We start from the raw sequence: 19,060 nt of genomic DNA on the forward strand, positions 1-19,060 counted from the left end.
TCTCCGATGCTCTGTGAGGGACGGACACTGATGGCGCACACGCCTTCCTGCTGATCAGAGGCGCACTCAGGACAGGCTCCAGGAGTGAGTTTACACCCAAGACCAGGGGGAGGAGCTCCTGGGCTTCACTCCCTCTACTGAGGCCATGAACTCAGGGATGTCAGGGGGCTGGAGGTGGTTTGCCAGGGAAAAGTGAGATTATTTTCTGAAAAACATCAACTCTTTGGTTTATGGCCTGCAACTGCCATTCTGCTTTTTGGAAAAAATGTACAAGGCATGAGACCCTTGCAAATAGCCACCCCCTCTGCAATGGGGCTCCCTGGCTTGGTCTGTAAGGGAGCCTTCTCACATCAGGGACCCTGTGATGCTACAACTCACCTGCAGGCAGTCTGGGAGCACGCAGGGGGCTGATGCTATGTCCCTGGGATCAGGGCCAATGGGGGTGCTGTTTCTCATAACAACCTCCTGCTCTGTCCACAGGAAATCAGAGCCTTTGAACCACGAACCAAAGACCCTGATGTCAGAGTGTGTGTGTGTGTGTGTGTACACGCAGCAGGAGGGTAGGGCAGAAGAGGAAAAGAACCGTATTACTCAATCCCCTTGGAATTGGGAGATCCCATTTTTAGGGGTAAGAGGAGGGCAGCTGTGGTTAGGAAGATCATTTTGGGTCTAGAGAGATCTGGAAGGCAGTCCTATCTAAGGACCTGACCTATGATAGTAAGTGTCATTAGTAACTTAGAAGTTATTGTCATGTCTATACTAATCTCTAAATATAACAGGGGCACAGCTCATGAGTAAACTTGAATGGATGTGTTCAGAACACCTGAATAGCAGTAAGTCCTGTGCAATCCTAAAATAGAAGGAAGCTTCCCTAAGCCTTTCTCAACCTTCCCTGTGTAAAGGGTTAGAATCTTCTTCCTCAACGTGCTCCCAGTGCCCTCTGGTGTTTGACAGTTAAGCAACAGCCTGATAAATGCAGGATTTGAGCACATCCAATAAATAATCCAGGTGACAGCAAACTGACTCTGAATGTGGGGCACCAAGCCAGACACCATGAGGGGGAGAAAGGTTAATAAGACAGACAGGTCCCTTCCTATCAGGGACTTCCAATCTAGAGGAAGAGACAATTATGGGACCAGATGGAGAACAGCACGGGCTATCATAGGGGTACAAGCAGAGCTCAGAGGGAGTGCCTCGGCATGAAGAAGTGGCCCTTATACCGGGTTCATCAGGCTAATGATAGAGGTTATGGCTCTCTAGACTCTAAGCCTCATGTTCAGGGCCCATTATGCCAGGGTAGCCATGGCAGAGTGCCCATGAAAGACCCTAGATGTCCATCTCAGTGGGGGCCATCCTAAGAAAAGAAGAGCTAGCAGATGTTTCATGGCAATTACCAGAAGGGAAAAGGATAGATATGTCAGCAAAGCAAGAGGATGTAGGAAACCATACAGAGAGAAGGCTTTTGCTGTCGTTCTGTGAGGCACAAGGGTCTGAGCTGAGCATTGGCCGTGGGATGGAGAGGAAGGCAAACATGTAGAAAATTCAAATGGACAAGAAAGAGCGTGGTTGAGCAGAAAAGGAAACAGAAGGAGATTCTGAAGTTTCTGGCCCTAGTTCATGGTTCCCACAAAGGTAAGAATTGGAGCAAGGGGAGCAGGGGCCCTGGGGAAATTTTATTTGATGTCTATTCCTATTCTCCCCAAGTGAACTATTTGTTTTAGGTCCTAAGTTATAAAACAGTAATTCTCTTAGATACACCATTTATGGAAACAAGTATTTAAAATATTCAAGACGAGGGACTTCCCTGGTGGTCCAGTGGTTAAGAATCCCCCCGCCAATGCAGGGGACGTGGGTATAATCCCTGGTCCAGGAGGATCCCACATGCTCTGGGACAACTAAGCCGGTGTGCCACAACTGCTGAATCTCGAGTGCCAAGAGGCTGTGCTCCACGACGAGAGAAGCCACCACATCGAGAAGCCCACGTGCTGCGACAACAGGGTGGCCCCCACTTGCCTCAACTAGAGATAGCCTGTATGCCACAACAAAGACCCAGCCCAGCCAGAAATAAATAAATAATGCAGATGAGTCTGGGCTCTCTTGTAGGGCCAAAAAGTAAAGAAGTGCTCAGAACAAACCAAAACCAAAAGGGAACACAATAATGGCAGTATGTGAAAAGGACACAGGAGTCCCAGTGGCCAAAGCTAGAACCACCTGAATAAGCAGAACCAACAGAATAAGTAGACCTGGATTATAACCCAAAGTATAATATATGTATCCATGAGTCCATACTGATATAAATGGTTGAGCAAATAAGTAAGTGGGAGAGGACAGGTAAATGTCCCATGCAGAAAGACTCCAGACAATATATGTAAATACTCAGTCCTTAAAGAAGGAGGGGACATAAATCCCCACTCATTAATTGTGGGCTGCACAGAGTGGCTTCTTTCCAAAATGTAGTGTATGAAAGGGGGAAAGGGAGTAATTTTTCTCTTTCTGGAAAAACTCGACAAACACTAATTTGGCCAGCTGACCAAGACGAACATCAAGAAGGATAAGTTACGCTGATCATACATAACTTCAATTTGACGTGATAAAAATGGCACTTTACCTCTGTGGTCTTCCTCCCTCAAACCCACGAGTGTGTGTGTGTGCTCCAGTCGCTCAGTGTGTCCAACGCTTTGAGACCCTTTGGACGGTAGCCTGCCAGACTCCTCTGTCCATGGGATTTTTCTGTCAAGAATACTGTAGCGGGTTGCCACTTCCTACTCCAGGGGAATCTTCCTAATCCAGGGATAGAACCCACATATCCTGCGTTTCCTGCATTGCAGGCAGATTCTTTACCGCTGAGCCATCGGGGAAGCCCTAATTATAAGAAAAACATCAGACAAATCCAAATTGAGCGGTCCTCAACAAAACACCTGACCATACTCCTCAAAACTGTCAAGGTCATAAAAAACCAGGAAAATCTGACAAACTGTTAGAGCCAAGAGAGCTAAAGACTCAGGATGACTCATTGCAATGCGGTATCCTGGATGGGCGGCTAGAATAGAAAAAAGACATTAGGTAAAAACTAAGGAAATCTGAATGAAATATGAGCTTTATTTGGTTAATAGTAATGTATCAGTATTGGTTCAATAATAGTAATGTATCGGTATTGGTTCATTAATTGTCACAAATGTACCATATTGCTGCAAGACATTAATGGGGGAAACTGGGCTTGGGGTATATGGGGACTCTGCAGTATCTTCACAATTTTTCTTTAAATCTTTGAAAACTATCCCAAGTTGAAAGTTTAAGGCAAAAGCCCAGTTATTTGAGAATGGCTGATTAGGCCCAGATGAAGAGGACATGTCAAATTTGGACTTTCTAGCCCGCAAAAATGGGGTTAGCTATTAACCTCAACGAAGAGTAAGGGTATACACACTGTGATAAAGTTAATAAGGGTGTGTGCACACATGTGCACTGTTCTGATAGGCACCAAATGCACACAGAGATCGGGCAACTGAATGTCTGGGTGACAAAATGCACCCCATCTCCCCACTCCCACTGTGAGCTCCACCTGCCGCCCACTGCAGCCGGGGTTTAGAGGGTGCTGATAGAGGGCCATTATTTTCAGTTACAGTGGTATTTCTCACACTTGAGTAGTATAGAAATGGACTCTTTTTTTAAAGGAAAAGATATTACCCCAGATGTCTGAGAATATGCCTGGTGACCCAAAATGTATAAGCTCTGTAAGAAACTAATGTCTTAATTTTGGAAGTATCTTTCAGTTGTGAATTATTGCTGCAAGAGTTGAATCTTTAGGATAGGTAAAATACTGTTTAAAATATAACTTGAAACCTCTCTTGTCATTTGCAGAGCGCTGACAAAGTGTCCTTGGATGTCCAGATTAGGAAGCACAGCACTGAGCCCCCTAATTTGCGGGAGAGAAAATGAAAAAAGACAGAGTCACGGGGAGCTGTGAGAAGGCCCAGGGAGCAGCAAACTCAGAAGGAGCAGGCTCTAGGGGGCAGGTCTTCCAGAAAATCGGTGCATAGCCGTCTGATGTTCAGCCCACAAGGGAAACTGTAATTGCAGGCAATTGATCATGTGGAATATATGGGAACAATTAGCTATGGGTAAATAGCATGTGAAGAGTTGACTCACTGGAAAAGACCCTGCTGGGAGGGATTGGGGGCAGGAGAAGGGGACGACAGAAGATGAGACGGCTGGATGGCATCATCGACTCAATGCACGTGAGTTTGGGTGAACTCTGGGAGTTGGTGATGGACAGGGAGGCCTGGTGTGCTGCGATTCATGGGGTCACAAAGAGTCGGACACGACTGAGCGACTGAACTGAACTGACTGAAATAGCAAAAAAAAAAAAAAAATTGTTTAAAGGAAAAAAAAATGTACAGGAGAGGAAAAATAAATATACTCCTTGACTCAGTAGTAAAGAGCAATTACATAGCCATGGTAACGTAAACACTGAAGGTTAATTTAACAGAAATTGTGATGTAATTATAAAAGACAGAGGGAATGAAAATGGGAAGGTTTTAAAGGTGCTAGGTCTTTATGGAACATATAGGAAGTAAAAAATGTCCTACGATTAATATATTAAGAAATGGCTAAAAAAGTGGAAAGTAGTTGTCTTTAGGGAATAATACTGGGGGTAGGGAAGGATGAGTCTAGAAAGTAATTTTCACTATAGTCCTTTTAGTATGCTTTGACCTTTTTAAAGTATTTTCTTTGTCCCCATCTGCCCCTTTGGGATTCCAAGTGAATCTGGTCAAATCTGAATCACTGTACACCTTCAGGTGTAAGTCTTCAGGGGTCAGCAACATTTGAACCAACCCCACTCCAGTACTCTTGCCTGGCAAATCCCATGGATGGAGGAGCCTGGTAGGCTGCAGTCCATGGAGTGGCTGGGAGTCAGACATGACTAAGCGACTTCACTTTCACATATTGGAGAAGGAAATGGCAACCCACTCCAGTGTTCTTGCCTGGAGAATCCCAGGGACGGGGGAGCCTGGTGGGCTGCCATCTCTGGGGTCACAGAGAGTCGGATACGACTGACGCGACTTAGCTTAGCTGCTGCTGCTGCGTCGCTTCAGTCGTGTCCGACTCTGTGCGACCCCATAGACGGCAGCCCACCAGGCTCCCCCGTCCCTGGGATTCTCCAGGTAAGAACACTGGAGTGGGTTGCCATTTCCTTCTCCAATGCATGAACGTGAAAAGTGAAAGTGAAGTCGCTCAGTGGTGTCCTACTCCCAGCGACCCCATGGACTGCAGCCTACCAGGCTCCTCCATCCATGGGATTTGCCAGGCAAGAGCACTGGAGTGGGTTGCCATTGCCTTCTCCAGTTTCACCTTGGTGAAACCCTGCCAACTCAATATCTGGCAATGGTCCAGAGTTCCCCCACTAATCCAAAACCCACAAAAGCATTAAAAACAAACAACTGTTCTGTTTCTCTCAAGACCTTCTGCCAAATTTCTATCTTAGCTGCCTTGCCTAATGTCTAGCATGGCCCCCTTACCTGAGCTGGAAATACTCAAGCCACCAGGTAGGAGGGTTTGACTGGAGCTGTGTCTTCACTTTTGCTGGGAGGTATGCTGATGACCAAGCTGCCTGGAGTGAGGGGAGCCCTTCTGCCCCACATGGGCATGTCTGCCCCTGGCCTGTCTGAGTCCAGGGCCCCAAGCTTTGCAGTGGTGGTATTCTCAGTCCAGGGTGGACTCCTTTGCTGCTCCCCTTCCTGATGAGATCTTGTGTGTTTATTTGCACAATGATGCAATCTCTGTCCCTGTAAAGTCCATTTACCTGCAAAATACTTCCCTCCAAAGCAACAGGTCTAAGTTGAAAGCTCTCCATTTAATTTACTGAATTTTGTAGATCCCTTAGTATGCTAGATAAATTCCAGAGCGAATGTATAAGGAGACGCCAATGGAGAGAAAACCTTTATTTGCATAATAACAAACGCAGGTGAAGAAAGAAGTATAGGAGAACTAGATCAAGGTGGAAGAATCTTGGTGGAAGAAAAGAGTATAAAAGGCCCTCTGGGGATCAGACAGGAAGAGCAGAAGCTCTCTCTACAAACTCGTTCCATGATTAGCATCAGGACTGCTCTGAACTAGTGTTCCCTAGGACTTCTCTTTCCTTGGTTAAGAGACTCCCTATGGCTCCTTTCCTTGTCTCCCAATCCCAAAGTGCTCCCTCCTCCAAACCTGATGGAGGAGCAGAGCTCTGTACCCAAATGTGCTTGGCAGAAACTACTCAGAAAATGTTACTCGGATTTTTTGCAGCTCTTAGAGATTGTGACACCCTTAGATTCCCAGGAGTGGCTCCTCCTGGGACCAGAGGACTCTGGGTTTTCTAATAAGGAAGATCCTGGCCAGCTGGTCCAAGAAGGGCCCGGATTCTCTTCCAGCCCGGTGTCTCTGTAGAAATGTCCCCTGGAGAGGAAGGTGCTGCTGCAACAGGGGATGTCCCCTGAGTTTTCAAGTGTGTACTCTGGTGAAAGAAAGTTGGGAGAGGCCAACTCGACCCTCTGTTTTCCTCCCAGGCACAGGTCTTTATGCCCCTCCCTAGCCACTTTTACTCCCAAATTAAAGTACCAAGTAAAAGTCCCCGCCTGATAGCACACCCTCCTCCTTTATCAGGCACTGTGAGTCCCCCTGACCTCCCACCTCCACCACCACCACGAGTCCCAGCCCTCCCTCACCACCCTCACCAAGACCAGATCATCCCTCTAGTCCCACCTATGACTTTGGCAGCAGGCGCACACTCCGTGCACTCCCATTTCTTACAGTTGGATCTGAGAGAGGAGCAGTTCCTATGGGTTCCATGGGATCCGCATGTAGCGCACAGAATGAGGCGCCACTTCCTACAGGAAGAGCCAAGGGAGGGTGGTGGGACAAACGGAACACTCAGAACCACTCTCGGGATGTTCGCTGCAGTTCAGGCCCTTGCTGAGGTCCTCCTAGGAATCTTTCACTACACATTCTACTCAAGACGGAGAGGTGCCTGAGAGCTGATCCCGGGGCCTGTGGTCAGGCACAGCCACGCACAAGGTAGACTGGGAAGGAAGTGGCCCTGAGTGTCTCTCCATGGGGCACAAGGAGAGCAGACCCAGCAGAGAGACCTGTTCACTTGTGCATGAGTGAGTCCTGAGCTGCTCAAGGATGGGACTTAGCAGCTGTGTTTGCCCTGAGATCTGCAGACAAAGGTAAATTTCTTGTGCCTGAAAACTGTGCCAAGCCCTAAGATCGCCCTGATGAGAGATCTTTCTAGTCAGGAACTTTCCCCTACCCTTCTTCCTCAGAGCTGTCTCTGCCTCGTTCATACAGACAGATGGGGGCATCACAATGCTGATAGCGCTGATACAACTCTGAGAAAGCCCCTGGCTCGAGTTCCCAGGCAGCATCTCTGCAGTGGGAGAAGAAACAGTGAGTAAGGGACGTACAATCGGTTGGTAAAACCTTTGTTCACCCTGGAAGAACTAGCAAGAACTCAAGCTAGTACAGCAAGAGTTCAACAGGCTGCCCAAATGCTTCAACAAGGCGGGGCAAGTGGTCTGGCAGTGGGAGAGGGTTGAAGCAGATGAGTGGAACACAGGGGTTCCTTAGCTCCAGACTGGAATTCAAGAACTCAGTGAATCCTGTTCCCCAGAGCACCTTTTTTGGGAAACATGCACACCACCCCTACTTTCCTCCCCGCTCCATTCCTTTTTATAATCGAAAAGCTCTCCCACCACCCTTCCCTTTTCACTGTGTATCAATGCTTCTGCTACTTCCTCATTCTCTGAACTATCCTTGCACTCACCTCCTTTCTAGAAACCTAGGCAACCCACTCCCTGGCTCAATTCCTGTGGTCAAGTTTCCACTACCTGTCTGGAATATGAATTCCCATTCTTAGCATTTCTTGAGGAAACTCTTCTCGATTGTTGCACTGTGGACATTTGAAGAAATGCTTTGCTGATGTGTGAGCATATTTCTGTAAGATAAACATGGAAAAACTTTGTGCTTATAAAAACACTCTCTTTGATCACATTCTTTCCACCCTTACCCTCATCTCACAGAGGATACTGCTAAGAGAGGTTGGGGCGAGGGCTGCAAACCCAGGGGTCAGACCAGGGACCAAAAGCTCAAGAGAGCACCCAGGAGTGCCTCAGGTGTCATCTTCAGCCATGGGGTCTGGCAGTGATCAACCTGGCTGGGGTCAGGTACTGTGGATACACGTTTCCCTGTCCTTCAATCTCAGGAACCATGGCTGATTGTGAAGCTACTTGACTCATTCTAGGAGTAGTTCATTTGCTCCAGCCATCCTGAGGATTTTGTTCAGTCTAAATAATGAATGAGGTACTGCAGGTCAAGGATGACCAGAGACCCAGCTAAGTTTCTTCTGGAACCAGTTCTGCATACAGGCTTCTAGCACAACGCACAGACGCTGAGATTGCCTGAGCATTCCCAGGATGCTCAGAGCTGGGCCATTGGGATGGTCCCCAGAGCAGAGAGAGCCCCACCTGTATGCACTTCCGGTGGTAGATAGTTTGGCTACAGCATGGGCTCTGGATGTTTTCAACACTTATTTGGGATAAGTCTTCACAACACAAGATACAGCTTTCCTCCCCCACGTTCCTGCGTCGGATGTTCTGTGTAGGGCGATGTTCCCCACAAAATGATCTGTGGCAGAGTAAATAGGCTTCGTTTTTTGTTTGTAAATGATGCAGTTTTCCAGCTGCCCGGAAGAGGAATAGCAATCAACCACTCTGGCCCGTCTCCAGTGAACCTCCAAGCTCATGGGCAGGAGGAGGAGCAGGATGAGGAACAGCCACATGCCTTCTCACAGCTGCTTTCCCACTGAGCAAAGATCCACAGCCTCCTGTTCCTGAAAGCCCCACTTAGTTCTGAGCAGCTGTCTAAGAACCCCAGCTGTTTGTAATTTAAGGAGGGGATGGGAAGCAAGAAGCAAATCTGTGAAATCGCCAAGTCAAGACACTGTTTCTCATTATCAAATGGAGGGACAGATTTTCTGGTGAATCAAAATAGGCCGTGAGAACTGGACTCTGATTTCATCAGATGCTAAATAACAAATTACAAAAGGGCAGCTCAACTTTCCCTCTTCATCACTCACTTGTACTCTCCAAAAAATTGCGAAAGGCAACCCCTTTCTAGGCCACAAGGAAGATGGAAGTTTCTGACACATTGGTCCTTCTGGCAGTTGATGGCAGCTCCCTTTCTCTTGCACACAAAGCAGATCTGCAAATGAGATCCCAGGCAGTACTCAGGGCCCCCAGACAGACAGACAGAAAAACACTCTGTAGCACAGCATCCTATGGAACAGAAATTCTTTGACACAGCAGCCATTCCTCTTCCTCAGTGACCTAGAAGCTCTAAGGCATGCCAAAGCTGAGCTTCAAGCTGCACTGCATTCTTTTTGGCTTTCTCAGGATGTTGCTCCCTCACCTGACTTAGGACACTATACCCTAGAGAAGGATGGAACTTAAGAGAAAGACTAGTGGGAAATTCAAGAGTCCTTGACCTTGAAACTACCAATTACGGAAAAGAACAGCAACAGGGATGAGAGGAGTAGTAGAAGAGGCCTACCCCAAGCCCCCGTTTCAGGGGATTCTAACCTTTCTAGAGGCCCGGGCTGCCTCCTTTCTGATGTCTTCAGGTAGGAATCCATGGAAACCTCTGTTGGATTGGCCCCTCTGAGGCAGCTTGCTAGATAGGATCTAGAAGGGCAGCAGAACCAGGCTGTCAACACTGATGATCAGTGGGACAGTGCAGTGGGGTGAGGAGGATGACAGGGTTAGACAGCCAAGAAATAGAGCTTGGTGGGATACATGTGCATTCACAGGACAATTTATTTAACAAAGGTTTACATAGCACAGGCGGTCGGGACTCTTAAGTGCTTTTCAAATATTAACTTATTTAATCCTTGCAACAACCTTAAAAGGTAGGTACATCATCATCCCCATTTTATAGTCTAGAGAGATCATCTGACTGGATCAAGACCACGGAACTCCAGAACCTGGGCTTTCATCCACCTTTGTGCTATGCTGTCTTCATTTATTGAGGACTGTTTTTGTGTGCTGAGCACTTTGAGAAACACTCCTAATGCAGTGACTCATTTTCTGCTCACAAACCTGTCGTACGGATGCCACTGCGATCCTCATCTTAGAGGCCACTGAGGTATAATGCATTAAGTGACCTCGCTGGGGTCACACAGCAAGGAGGCAGCCAAGTGGCGTTCACATCCGGGCCCCCAGAACCCACGCTCTCCCTCTCTTGCTGCGCTGACCCTTGGTACAGAATCAATACTCTTCACAGAGTGTATTCTTTACAGAAAAGGAAATGAGGCTTTAAAGTCACCCGACTGTAGTCATTCTGGCTTATAGAGAAAGGAGAGGAATTGAACTTTTCTTTGAAAACATACTTTAAAGGACCTTTTGTTTCTGAAAAGCCCCCAAAACAGAGTCTAGAATGGGAAATTAAACAAAAAGAAGCTGAATATGTTATGTACCCAAGAACCGTGGACATGTACATACTTTGGAAGAATTTCACACCTGAGCCCTACCCCAAGAAGCTTCCAAAAATATTAGACTTTACAGTATTAGACTGTAAGGGTATTAGACTTTACAGTATTAGACTGTAAGGGTATTAGACTTTACAGTAATTACATGTAATATAATGGGGACCAAGGTTATTTTAACAATATAGCAAAAGTGAGCCTACAAGGTTGGATGACTTGAGGATACTTGAATCATAGCCCAATTAGGCCTAAAACATATTTATGTTTACACTCACTCAAGGCTTTAGGACTATATGAGTGATTTCTATCTATACTTTTAAGTGTTATTAATATTTTCTACAATGAACTGTGTAATTTCTATAAATAGAAAATTCAGTACTGAAAGATTAAAAACAATCTAAATGTCCTTTAATAGGAGTTTAATACTTTTTGGCACAACTGTACCATGGGATACCAACCAGCTATTAAAAAAAAAAAAACTAGATCAGTATATTCTAAGTGGAAAGATCTCTATAAATATATGAGGTTAAAAAAAATACAAAGCACTGTGTATGTTTATTTTTATGTTGAAAATATATATGTGGAAAAATGCATTGAAATTAAACAAGATCAGATCAGTCACTCAGTCGTATCCGACTCTTTGTGACCCCATGAATCGCAGCACACCAGGCCTCCTTGTCCATCACCAACTCCCGGAGTTCACTCAGACTCATGTCCATTGAGTCAGTGATGCCATCCAGCCATCTCATCCTCTGTCGTCCCCTTCTCCTCTTGCCCCCAATCCCTCCCAGCATCAGAGTCTTTTCCAATGAGTCAACTCTTCGCATGAGGTGGACAAAGTACTGGAGTTTCAGCTTTAGCATCATTCCTTCCAAAGAAATCCCAGGGCTGATCTCCTTTAGAATGGACTGGTTGGATCTCCTTGCAGTCCAGGGGACTCTCAAGAGTCTTCTCCAACACCACAGTTCAAAAGCATCAATTCTTCGGCGCTTAGCCTTCTTCACAGTCCAACTCTCACATCCATACATGACCACAGGAAAAACCATAGCCTTGACTAGCCGGACCTTTGTTGGCAAAGTAATGTCTCTGCTTTTGAATATGCTATCTAGGTTGGTCATAACTTTCCTTCCAAGGAGTAAGCATCTTAATTTCATGGCTGCAGTCACCATCTGCAGTGATTTTGGAGCCCCAAAAAATAAAATCTGACACTGTTTCCACTGTTTCCCCATCTATTTCCCATGAAGTGATGGGACCGGACGCCATGATCTTCGTTTTCTGAATGTTGAGCTTTAAGCCAACTTTTTCACTCTCCACTTTCTCCTTCATCAAGAGGCTTTTTAGTTCCTCTTCACTTTCTGCCATAAGGATGGTATGCAGGTCAGGAAGCAACAGTTAGAACTGGACATGGAACAACAGACTGGTTCCAAATAGGAAAATGAGTACGTCAAGGCTGTATATTGTCACCCTGTTTATTTAACTTATATGCAGAGTACATCATGAGAAACGCTGGACTGGAAGAATCACAAGCTGGGATCAAGATTGCCGGGAGAAATATCAATAACCTCAGATATGCAGATTACACCACCCTTATGGCAGAAATTAAACAAGACCTGACACCAAAACAAGATAGGACTTACAAGAATGAAAGTCACAGACCAATCTTTCTCATGAGCATAGATACAAAAATGAAACAAAATACTGAATCCAGCACCATATAAAAAGGATTATATACCATGACCAGGCAGAACTTGAGCCAGAGATGCAAGATTAGTTTAACATTAAAGTATTCAATCAACGTAACAAACCACATTAACAAAATAAATGAGAAAAACCACGATCATCTCGATACAGAAAAAACATTGGACAAAATTCAGCACATATTCATAATACCCTCCACAAACTAGAAATAAAAGGGAGCTTCTCTAATCTCGTGAAAAACCTACAGCTAACATCATAGTTTAATGATGAAAACCTGGATGCTATCCTCTAAAGTTAGGGACAAGACAAGATATTCACTCAAATAACTTCTATTCAACACTGAAGGTCCCAGCTATTACAATAAAGGAAGAAGAATTAAAAGACATAAAGATTGGAAAGAAAGAAGTAGAACTGCTTTTATGTGCCCATAATTGTGTACACAGGAAATCCTAAAGGCATTTACAAAAAATTAAAAAAATAAAATCTACTGAATAAGTGAATTTAACAAGATTGCAGATATAAAATCAAAGAATAAAAATAAATTGCATTTATATACACCAGCAACCTTGAAAATTAAATTTTAAAATACCATTATATAATAGCATAAAAATCACAAACTATGTAGAAATACATTTAACAAAATATATGCAAGACTTCTTCACTAAAAAACATTGCTGAGGTAAATTTTTAAAGACCCAAAATAATGGGGAAATATATCATGTCCATGGACTAGAAGATTCAATATGGCTTGTCAATTTTTCCCAAATTGATCTATAAATTCAATGCAATACCAATCACTAACATGACAAGCCTTTTTTTAAACAAGAAAAGTTGACAAGCTAAATATAAAATGTATATGGAAAAGGAAAGCACCTGATACTGATTGCCAAAGCAATCTTGGAAAAAGACTACAGAATTTACAATACTTAATTTCAAGATGCTTTAAAGATGATCAAAACAGTGTGGTATTGGTAAGGACTGACACACACATCAATGACAGAAAACAGACCATGCAGATCCACGGACATGTGGTCAACAGATTTTGACAAAGACACTGAGGCAATTTAATGGGCAGGGGAAGATTTCCTGGGACACACAAACAAGCACTAACAATAAAAGGAAAAACGGATAAACTAGACTTCATCAAAATTAAAAACTTCTGTTCTTCAAAAGATATCATTAAAGCAGGGGGAAGGGGTGGCATGTGTGATGTCGGCCTCAGAGGTGGCCAGAAGAAGCCCCTGAAGCCCAAGAAGCCAGCCAAGGATAAGGCATTCAACAGAAACAGAGGAAAAACAGAGAAAACTCGAGAAGCTAAAAGCAAAGGCCGGGAAGAAAGGTCCCCTAGCCACATGGAGAATTAAGAAACCTGGCAAAAAGTTGTTCCTTGTGCCTGAGGCAATGATGAGCCTTAATTCCATCCCAGGTGTTTCAACATCTGGATTACCTGCCGTAACATCTGTTGCCACCTATACCTAGAATGCAGTGTTATCCTGGAATCTATTGTAAACTTAAGAATAAAATTTGCAAAAACCAAAACCAAAACCAACCAAACAAACAAACATATATATACAGTGACTTATCTTGACTTTAATTCTCCGAGAAGGCGATGGCACCCCACTCCAGTACTCTTGCCTGGAAAATCCCACGGACGGAGGAGCCTGGTAGGCTGCAGTCCATGGGGTCGTGAAGAGTCGGACACGACTGAGCAACTTCACTTTCACATTTCACTTTCATGCATTGGAGAAGGAAACGGCAAGCCACTCCAGTGTTCTTGCCTGGAGAATCCCAGGATGGGGGAGCCTGGTGGGCTGCCGTCTATGGGGTCGCACAGAGTCGGACACGACTGAAGCGACTTAGCAGCAGCAGCAGCAGCAGCAGTCATTTCTACCTTAGCTATGAGGTTCACATAAACCCAGCCCAAAATCCTGCCAAAATGTGTTCTTTGTTCTATCCTGAATTCTGTACCACCTGTAATTAAACCAACTCACTTGAAAAAAAATTAAAAAGAAATAAAAAAGGCAAATCATAGACTGGGAGAATACACATATCAGAAAAAGGATTTGTAGCCAGAATGTATAAAGAGCTCTTATAACTCAATAAGACAAAACAACTTTTTTTTTGCCTGACCAGGGATTGAACCCAAGTCTCCAGACAACTAGACTTTTTAAATGGACAAAATATTTGTACAGACACTTCACAAAAGAAAATATGTAAATGGCCAATAAGCACACAAAAAGAAACTCAACACTTTAGGTCACCAGAAAAATGTAAATTAAAACCACAATGAGATACCAAAACATACCTACTAGAATGGTAAAATTAAAAAGACTAACAATATAAATTTTGGACAAGAATATTGGACAAATAGAAATCTCATAAATTGCTAGTCAGAGTATATAGTACAACCACTTTGGAAAGTGGTTTGGCAACTTCACACAAAGTTAAACATATAGTTAGTAATTCCACTTCTAGACATTTGTCTCAGAGAAGTGAAAGCATGTTTTCACAAAAAAATTTGTACATGAATTTTCACAACAGCTTTATTCATAAAACCCCCCAAATGGAAACATTCAAATGTTCATCAGCAGGTGGATAAAAAAGCAAATTATAATATATTCATACAACAGAAGACTACTACACTATAAAAAGGTACAAGCTACCAAAACATGCAACAAGGGTCCATTTTCAAAACATTGTGTTGAATGAAAGTAGCAAGACACAAAAGAGTACAGGTTGTATGGTTTCATTTATATGAATTACGAGAAGAGAGAAAAGTAGTCTATTGATCAAAACAGTGATTATCTTTGAGCGAACTAACTGGAAAGAGTAGGAGGGGACTTTCTGGCATGATAGAAGTATTTATTTTGATTAGGGTAGTGTTTACATGCAAACATACATTTTATCCCCATGATATATGAGTGTATCATGATATATGAGCTTATCATCAAACTATACACTTGAAATGAGTGCATTCCATAGCATACAAACTATACTTAAGAAAAAGAGAATACCAGGGAAAAAATAACTGCAAGAACTGTTTGCTTCTGGGGAGAAGGAGAAGGACTGAAAACACTGTTAATGGGAAGAGACTTTATATTGTACATACTTTATAATGTTAGAGGATTTTATATCAGGCACACACATTACTTTTTAAAAACCAGATTTTAAAAGAAAATAGCCATTAAGAAAAACAAGCCAACAGGGCAATGCATCTGAGGCTGGGTGCAAAAACAGAGCACAGACTATATAAAAAGTCATAGGACATTCAAGCAAAGGCAGCCTTATACTTACAAGACAGAAATAATGCACACTGAGATTGTCCTTCTGGAGAAATTCCCCTACTTTTTCGGGATCCCCAGGTTCTTGAAGGCATAGCCGGCAAACTGCAAAAAGGATGTTAGGAATTCATTTTGGGAACATAACCATCTAAGTACAAGGAGGAGTAGAGTACTGGGAAGAGGATCATTTTAAGAAGGAAGAGGTTGGGCTGAAGTGGTATTGGGTATCAATTAGGCTTTTGTATGATTTTAGCCACATCTGAAGGAGTTGGCTGCAACTGCTCACTTCATATACTTTTGCCTCAAGTGGCTTTACTTGTTTCTTGCCCTTTGGATGTGACAGTTAAAAATTACAGACCCTGAGTTCAGGATCTTAGCGATTCTGGGAAGAACGGACAGTGAGAAGTTTGCTGCAATCTACAGGCGGCCTTTGCTGAGGCTGGGAGGCAGCAGCTGAACAGAACCACTTGTCTTCCTTACCAGGCCCTGAAGAACGCTTCCTCTGGGTTACCCGCTTTGTCTTGGCAGATTTTCTACACAAGAAATGGAAAAAGTACAAGTAGTCTCTGAGGATTCTATTGACACCTTTTGTAACATTTCCCTCAAAATGTTAAACCACGGACCTGATGAAGGACCAAGAGAGCTAATGGCTAAGACATTAGTTTTCTTCTTCCTTTTCATATTTTTGAAAGCACACACCATGCCCACTGAATTATTTGAACTATGTGAGAGCACAGTCATCTTTCTGTCCGCATGTCTCTATCGCCTGTGTGGACTGAATGATGCAAGAACAAACCCCCTTTTATTCTGTTACTGTTTCTGCCGTCACCTACCCTGAATCTCAAGTGGTGCTATGTTCACAAAGCCTAATAAAATGATATTAAAATCGATTAAGAATTTCTTATTGCTAGGCAATATTCCTGGCTCTTTACATGTATTAGCTCAAAGGATTGACAGAATACTTTAAAAAGTGAGTGCTACTATTGTATATTTTCTAGATGAGGAACTGAGGCCTAAAGAAATGAAGTAACTTGTCCCAGGTCACCTAGTTAGCAAGTGTCAGAGCCAGGGTCACTCCAGTGTTCTTGCCTGGAGAATCCCAGGGACAGAGGAGCCTGGTGGGCTGCCGTCTACGGGGTCGCACAGAGTCGGACACGACTGAAGCGACTTAGCAGCAGCAGCAGAGCCAGGATATGAACCTGGGCAGCAGGGCTCCAGAGCCAGGATTTTGTCTGTAGGGACATCCCTGGGAAGATAGGTTACGGGCAGCTTCCAGGGGACCACTGGTGTGTGCTTCCACACTAACCAACCCCAGTCTCCAAGACCACGCAAAGGAGACAGAAAGTAAAGCATATACTACAGGCCACCGGGCAATTTCTCCCAAACTCTGATAAGTCGCCTACTCCACCTCAATCTTTGATGTTCTTTCTTCTTTTCTTTTATAGACTTCATTCGCTGCTGCCTCTCTCTCTCCTATCTTGAACTCTTCTGTACTATAATGAGGACAATACAGGCTCTTCCAGCTATAAATATAAACAAGTCAGCTATTAAATCTACATTAATTAAGTTCCATAAGGTCAAAGCAACAGTGCACTTTACCTCCCCATCCATGTAACAGAAAAAAAGGGACCCACCCAGTATTAATGCCAGTAATAGCCAATAATTACTAACTGTATCCAGAACTGTTCTGGGCATTTCACATTTAACTTGCAAACCCCCCTGGAAATAGGTACCATTTTATCCCTATATTCAAGGTGAGGAAACAGGTACAGAGAGGTCACAGAGGGGCACCTGCATAGGATCAGAATTACTGATATACCACAGCAGTGTGAGAACTTGGGGGATACTATTTGAACTGGCTAACTGGTTCTTCGTTTTATGTCTACTAAATATACAAGGTAGCACTCCTAACACCTCCTTTTGCCCCCAAGTACAAACTCCTTAATTCTATGCAGGAAAAGCTAGGTTAGGTAGCTCTTTCCTAGGAAAAGAAGCCTGTGGGATTCTGGCTGCCTAAAGCGAGAACTCCCTCTAGTGAGAGACAGGATATAACCCTGACAAACCACCCTTTGGCTCCTATCACTTCTTTTCACCAGGCTCAGATGGTCACTGAGGTCTGGCCTGTTCTCAACCTTCCTCTAGAGCTGAGCCAAGATTAAAAGGCCCCAAAGTGGAGAAGACACCCTGCCACTCCTTCCCTGACTAATGTCAGCTGACTACAAATTCAGAGTTTTCATTGGTTAGGGGGGAAATCCCTGAATGGGAAGGGGGACAAAAGAAATAAAACCCACTCCTATGAAGGAAGCACAGTGTCAAGTCAGTGGAGAGGAGAGCATTTCTTAGGAGCGTTGAGTGAATTAGGTCAGTCCAGGGACACACACTCCAGCACCCACGTCCTCAGAGCATATAGCTGGAGAGCATAAATATCTTCAGGGACTGTATGAAGGTAACTACTCAGGCAACGAGCTGTTCAGAAATCTAAGGCTCCATCTCTTCTAACCCATGAGTTGCACCTGCATTGATAATATTTGGTGGCTTATTTAACAAAAGCACTTGGACAGGCTGAAAAAGAAGGGCATGACTAGGGGATCCACGTTAGCAGGCTACAGAACAGTTCCAAGTTATTGGGGGAATCCAGATCATCTAGCAATAGAAATAAAACCTTAAAACTTCAGTTGTTTGCATCGCTGGACCAAGACGTTCCTTGAGTTAGATTCTGTGCACACTGGTAGTTACAGGAAGACGCAACGGTCTTTAAAGCATGTGAGGAGGACGTTGCAAACGTTGGCTTCTACAAGCTGCTCAGTTCGAGGTTTCCTAACCGAGCGGATGCTCCCTTGAACCGGTTATCAAGTTGTTTCGCTGGATAAGTGCTGCATAAAACTTGTTGAAAAAATTAAAACTAAAGAAGCGTGTTCGGCGCCGCCGCTGCAAGAATAAACAATGATTTATTGGAAAATACTGTAGGTGTGGCCACAACCGTCCCCCGGAGGTAACAGCCGGAGATGGGGCTCAAGGAGCATTCCGCGGATGCCAGACCAGGCTCATGTCGCGCCTGCCGGGCGGCTGGTGCGGGGCCGGGGCGGAGGTCGCCTCCGCCGGTCGCTCCTCACGGTAGCACACGGGCCGCCGCTCTCGGCTGGGGCCGCCCGTCCAGCTCTCGCCGAGGGCGCTGCTGTCCCGGAGCTTTATTCGTTGTCACAAGCCGTGGTAGCTACCTCACGGGCCGCCGCCCCGCGCGGTGACTGCGCTGGCGAAGGGGGTGAGCGTGCAAACGGGGGCCGAGTCACGCGGACTGCGACCCAGGGAGACTGAGGCCGCGGGGACCACCGCGACGCTGACCGTTGTGGCGAACCCGGACCGCTAACGGTCACGCGCCCGCCCCGCCCCTTCTCGCTCCACCTGGGCTCCAGCCCCGCCCCTTCCTCTTGCCCCGCCCTCTCGCGCGAGCGCGCCGGCGTCTGGAGTCCAAATTACGGAAGAGGAGCCTGGAGGCGGGGCGTAGGCCGTCGCGCAGAAGTGACGTAGTGCCGCCGGCGCGGGCGGGTGACGCGACGAGGCCCGT

The 19,060-nt window shown here is 45.0% G+C and overlaps 1 protein-coding gene across 3 annotated transcripts; it reads right to left on the reverse strand.

The window, feature by feature from the left end:
• Positions 1-5,910: 5,910 nt before the first annotated feature.
• Positions 5,911-18,900, reverse strand: PHF7 (PHD finger protein 7). 3 transcript variants are annotated; one of them, XM_055557634.1, is made up of 11 exons: positions 18,158-18,900; positions 16,904-17,018; positions 15,976-16,028; positions 15,509-15,600; positions 9,615-9,716; positions 9,113-9,237; positions 8,502-8,661; positions 7,866-7,972; positions 7,289-7,405; positions 6,739-6,863; positions 5,911-6,490 (listed from the first exon to the last, which is right to left on the reverse strand). In XM_055557634.1, exons 2-11 carry the CDS (start codon positions 16,945-16,947, stop codon positions 6,264-6,266), a joined length of 1,152 nt encoding a protein of 383 aa, XP_055413609.1. In that variant the 5' UTR covers positions 16,948-17,018; positions 18,158-18,900; the 3' UTR covers positions 5,911-6,263. The 3 variants fall into 3 exon arrangements, with proteins under 3 accessions (XP_055413609.1, XP_055413607.1, XP_055413610.1); XM_055557632.1 differs by having other exon boundaries at positions 17,787-18,900; XM_055557635.1 differs by lacking the exon at positions 7,289-7,405 and having other exon boundaries at positions 17,787-18,900.
• Positions 18,901-19,060: the final 160 nt, after the last annotated feature.

The sequence above is a fragment of the Bubalus kerabau genome, chromosome 20 (genome assembly GCF_029407905.1).
Source record: "Bubalus kerabau isolate K-KA32 ecotype Philippines breed swamp buffalo chromosome 20, PCC_UOA_SB_1v2, whole genome shotgun sequence".
NCBI classification, from domain to species: domain Eukaryota; kingdom Metazoa; phylum Chordata; class Mammalia; order Artiodactyla; family Bovidae; genus Bubalus; species Bubalus kerabau.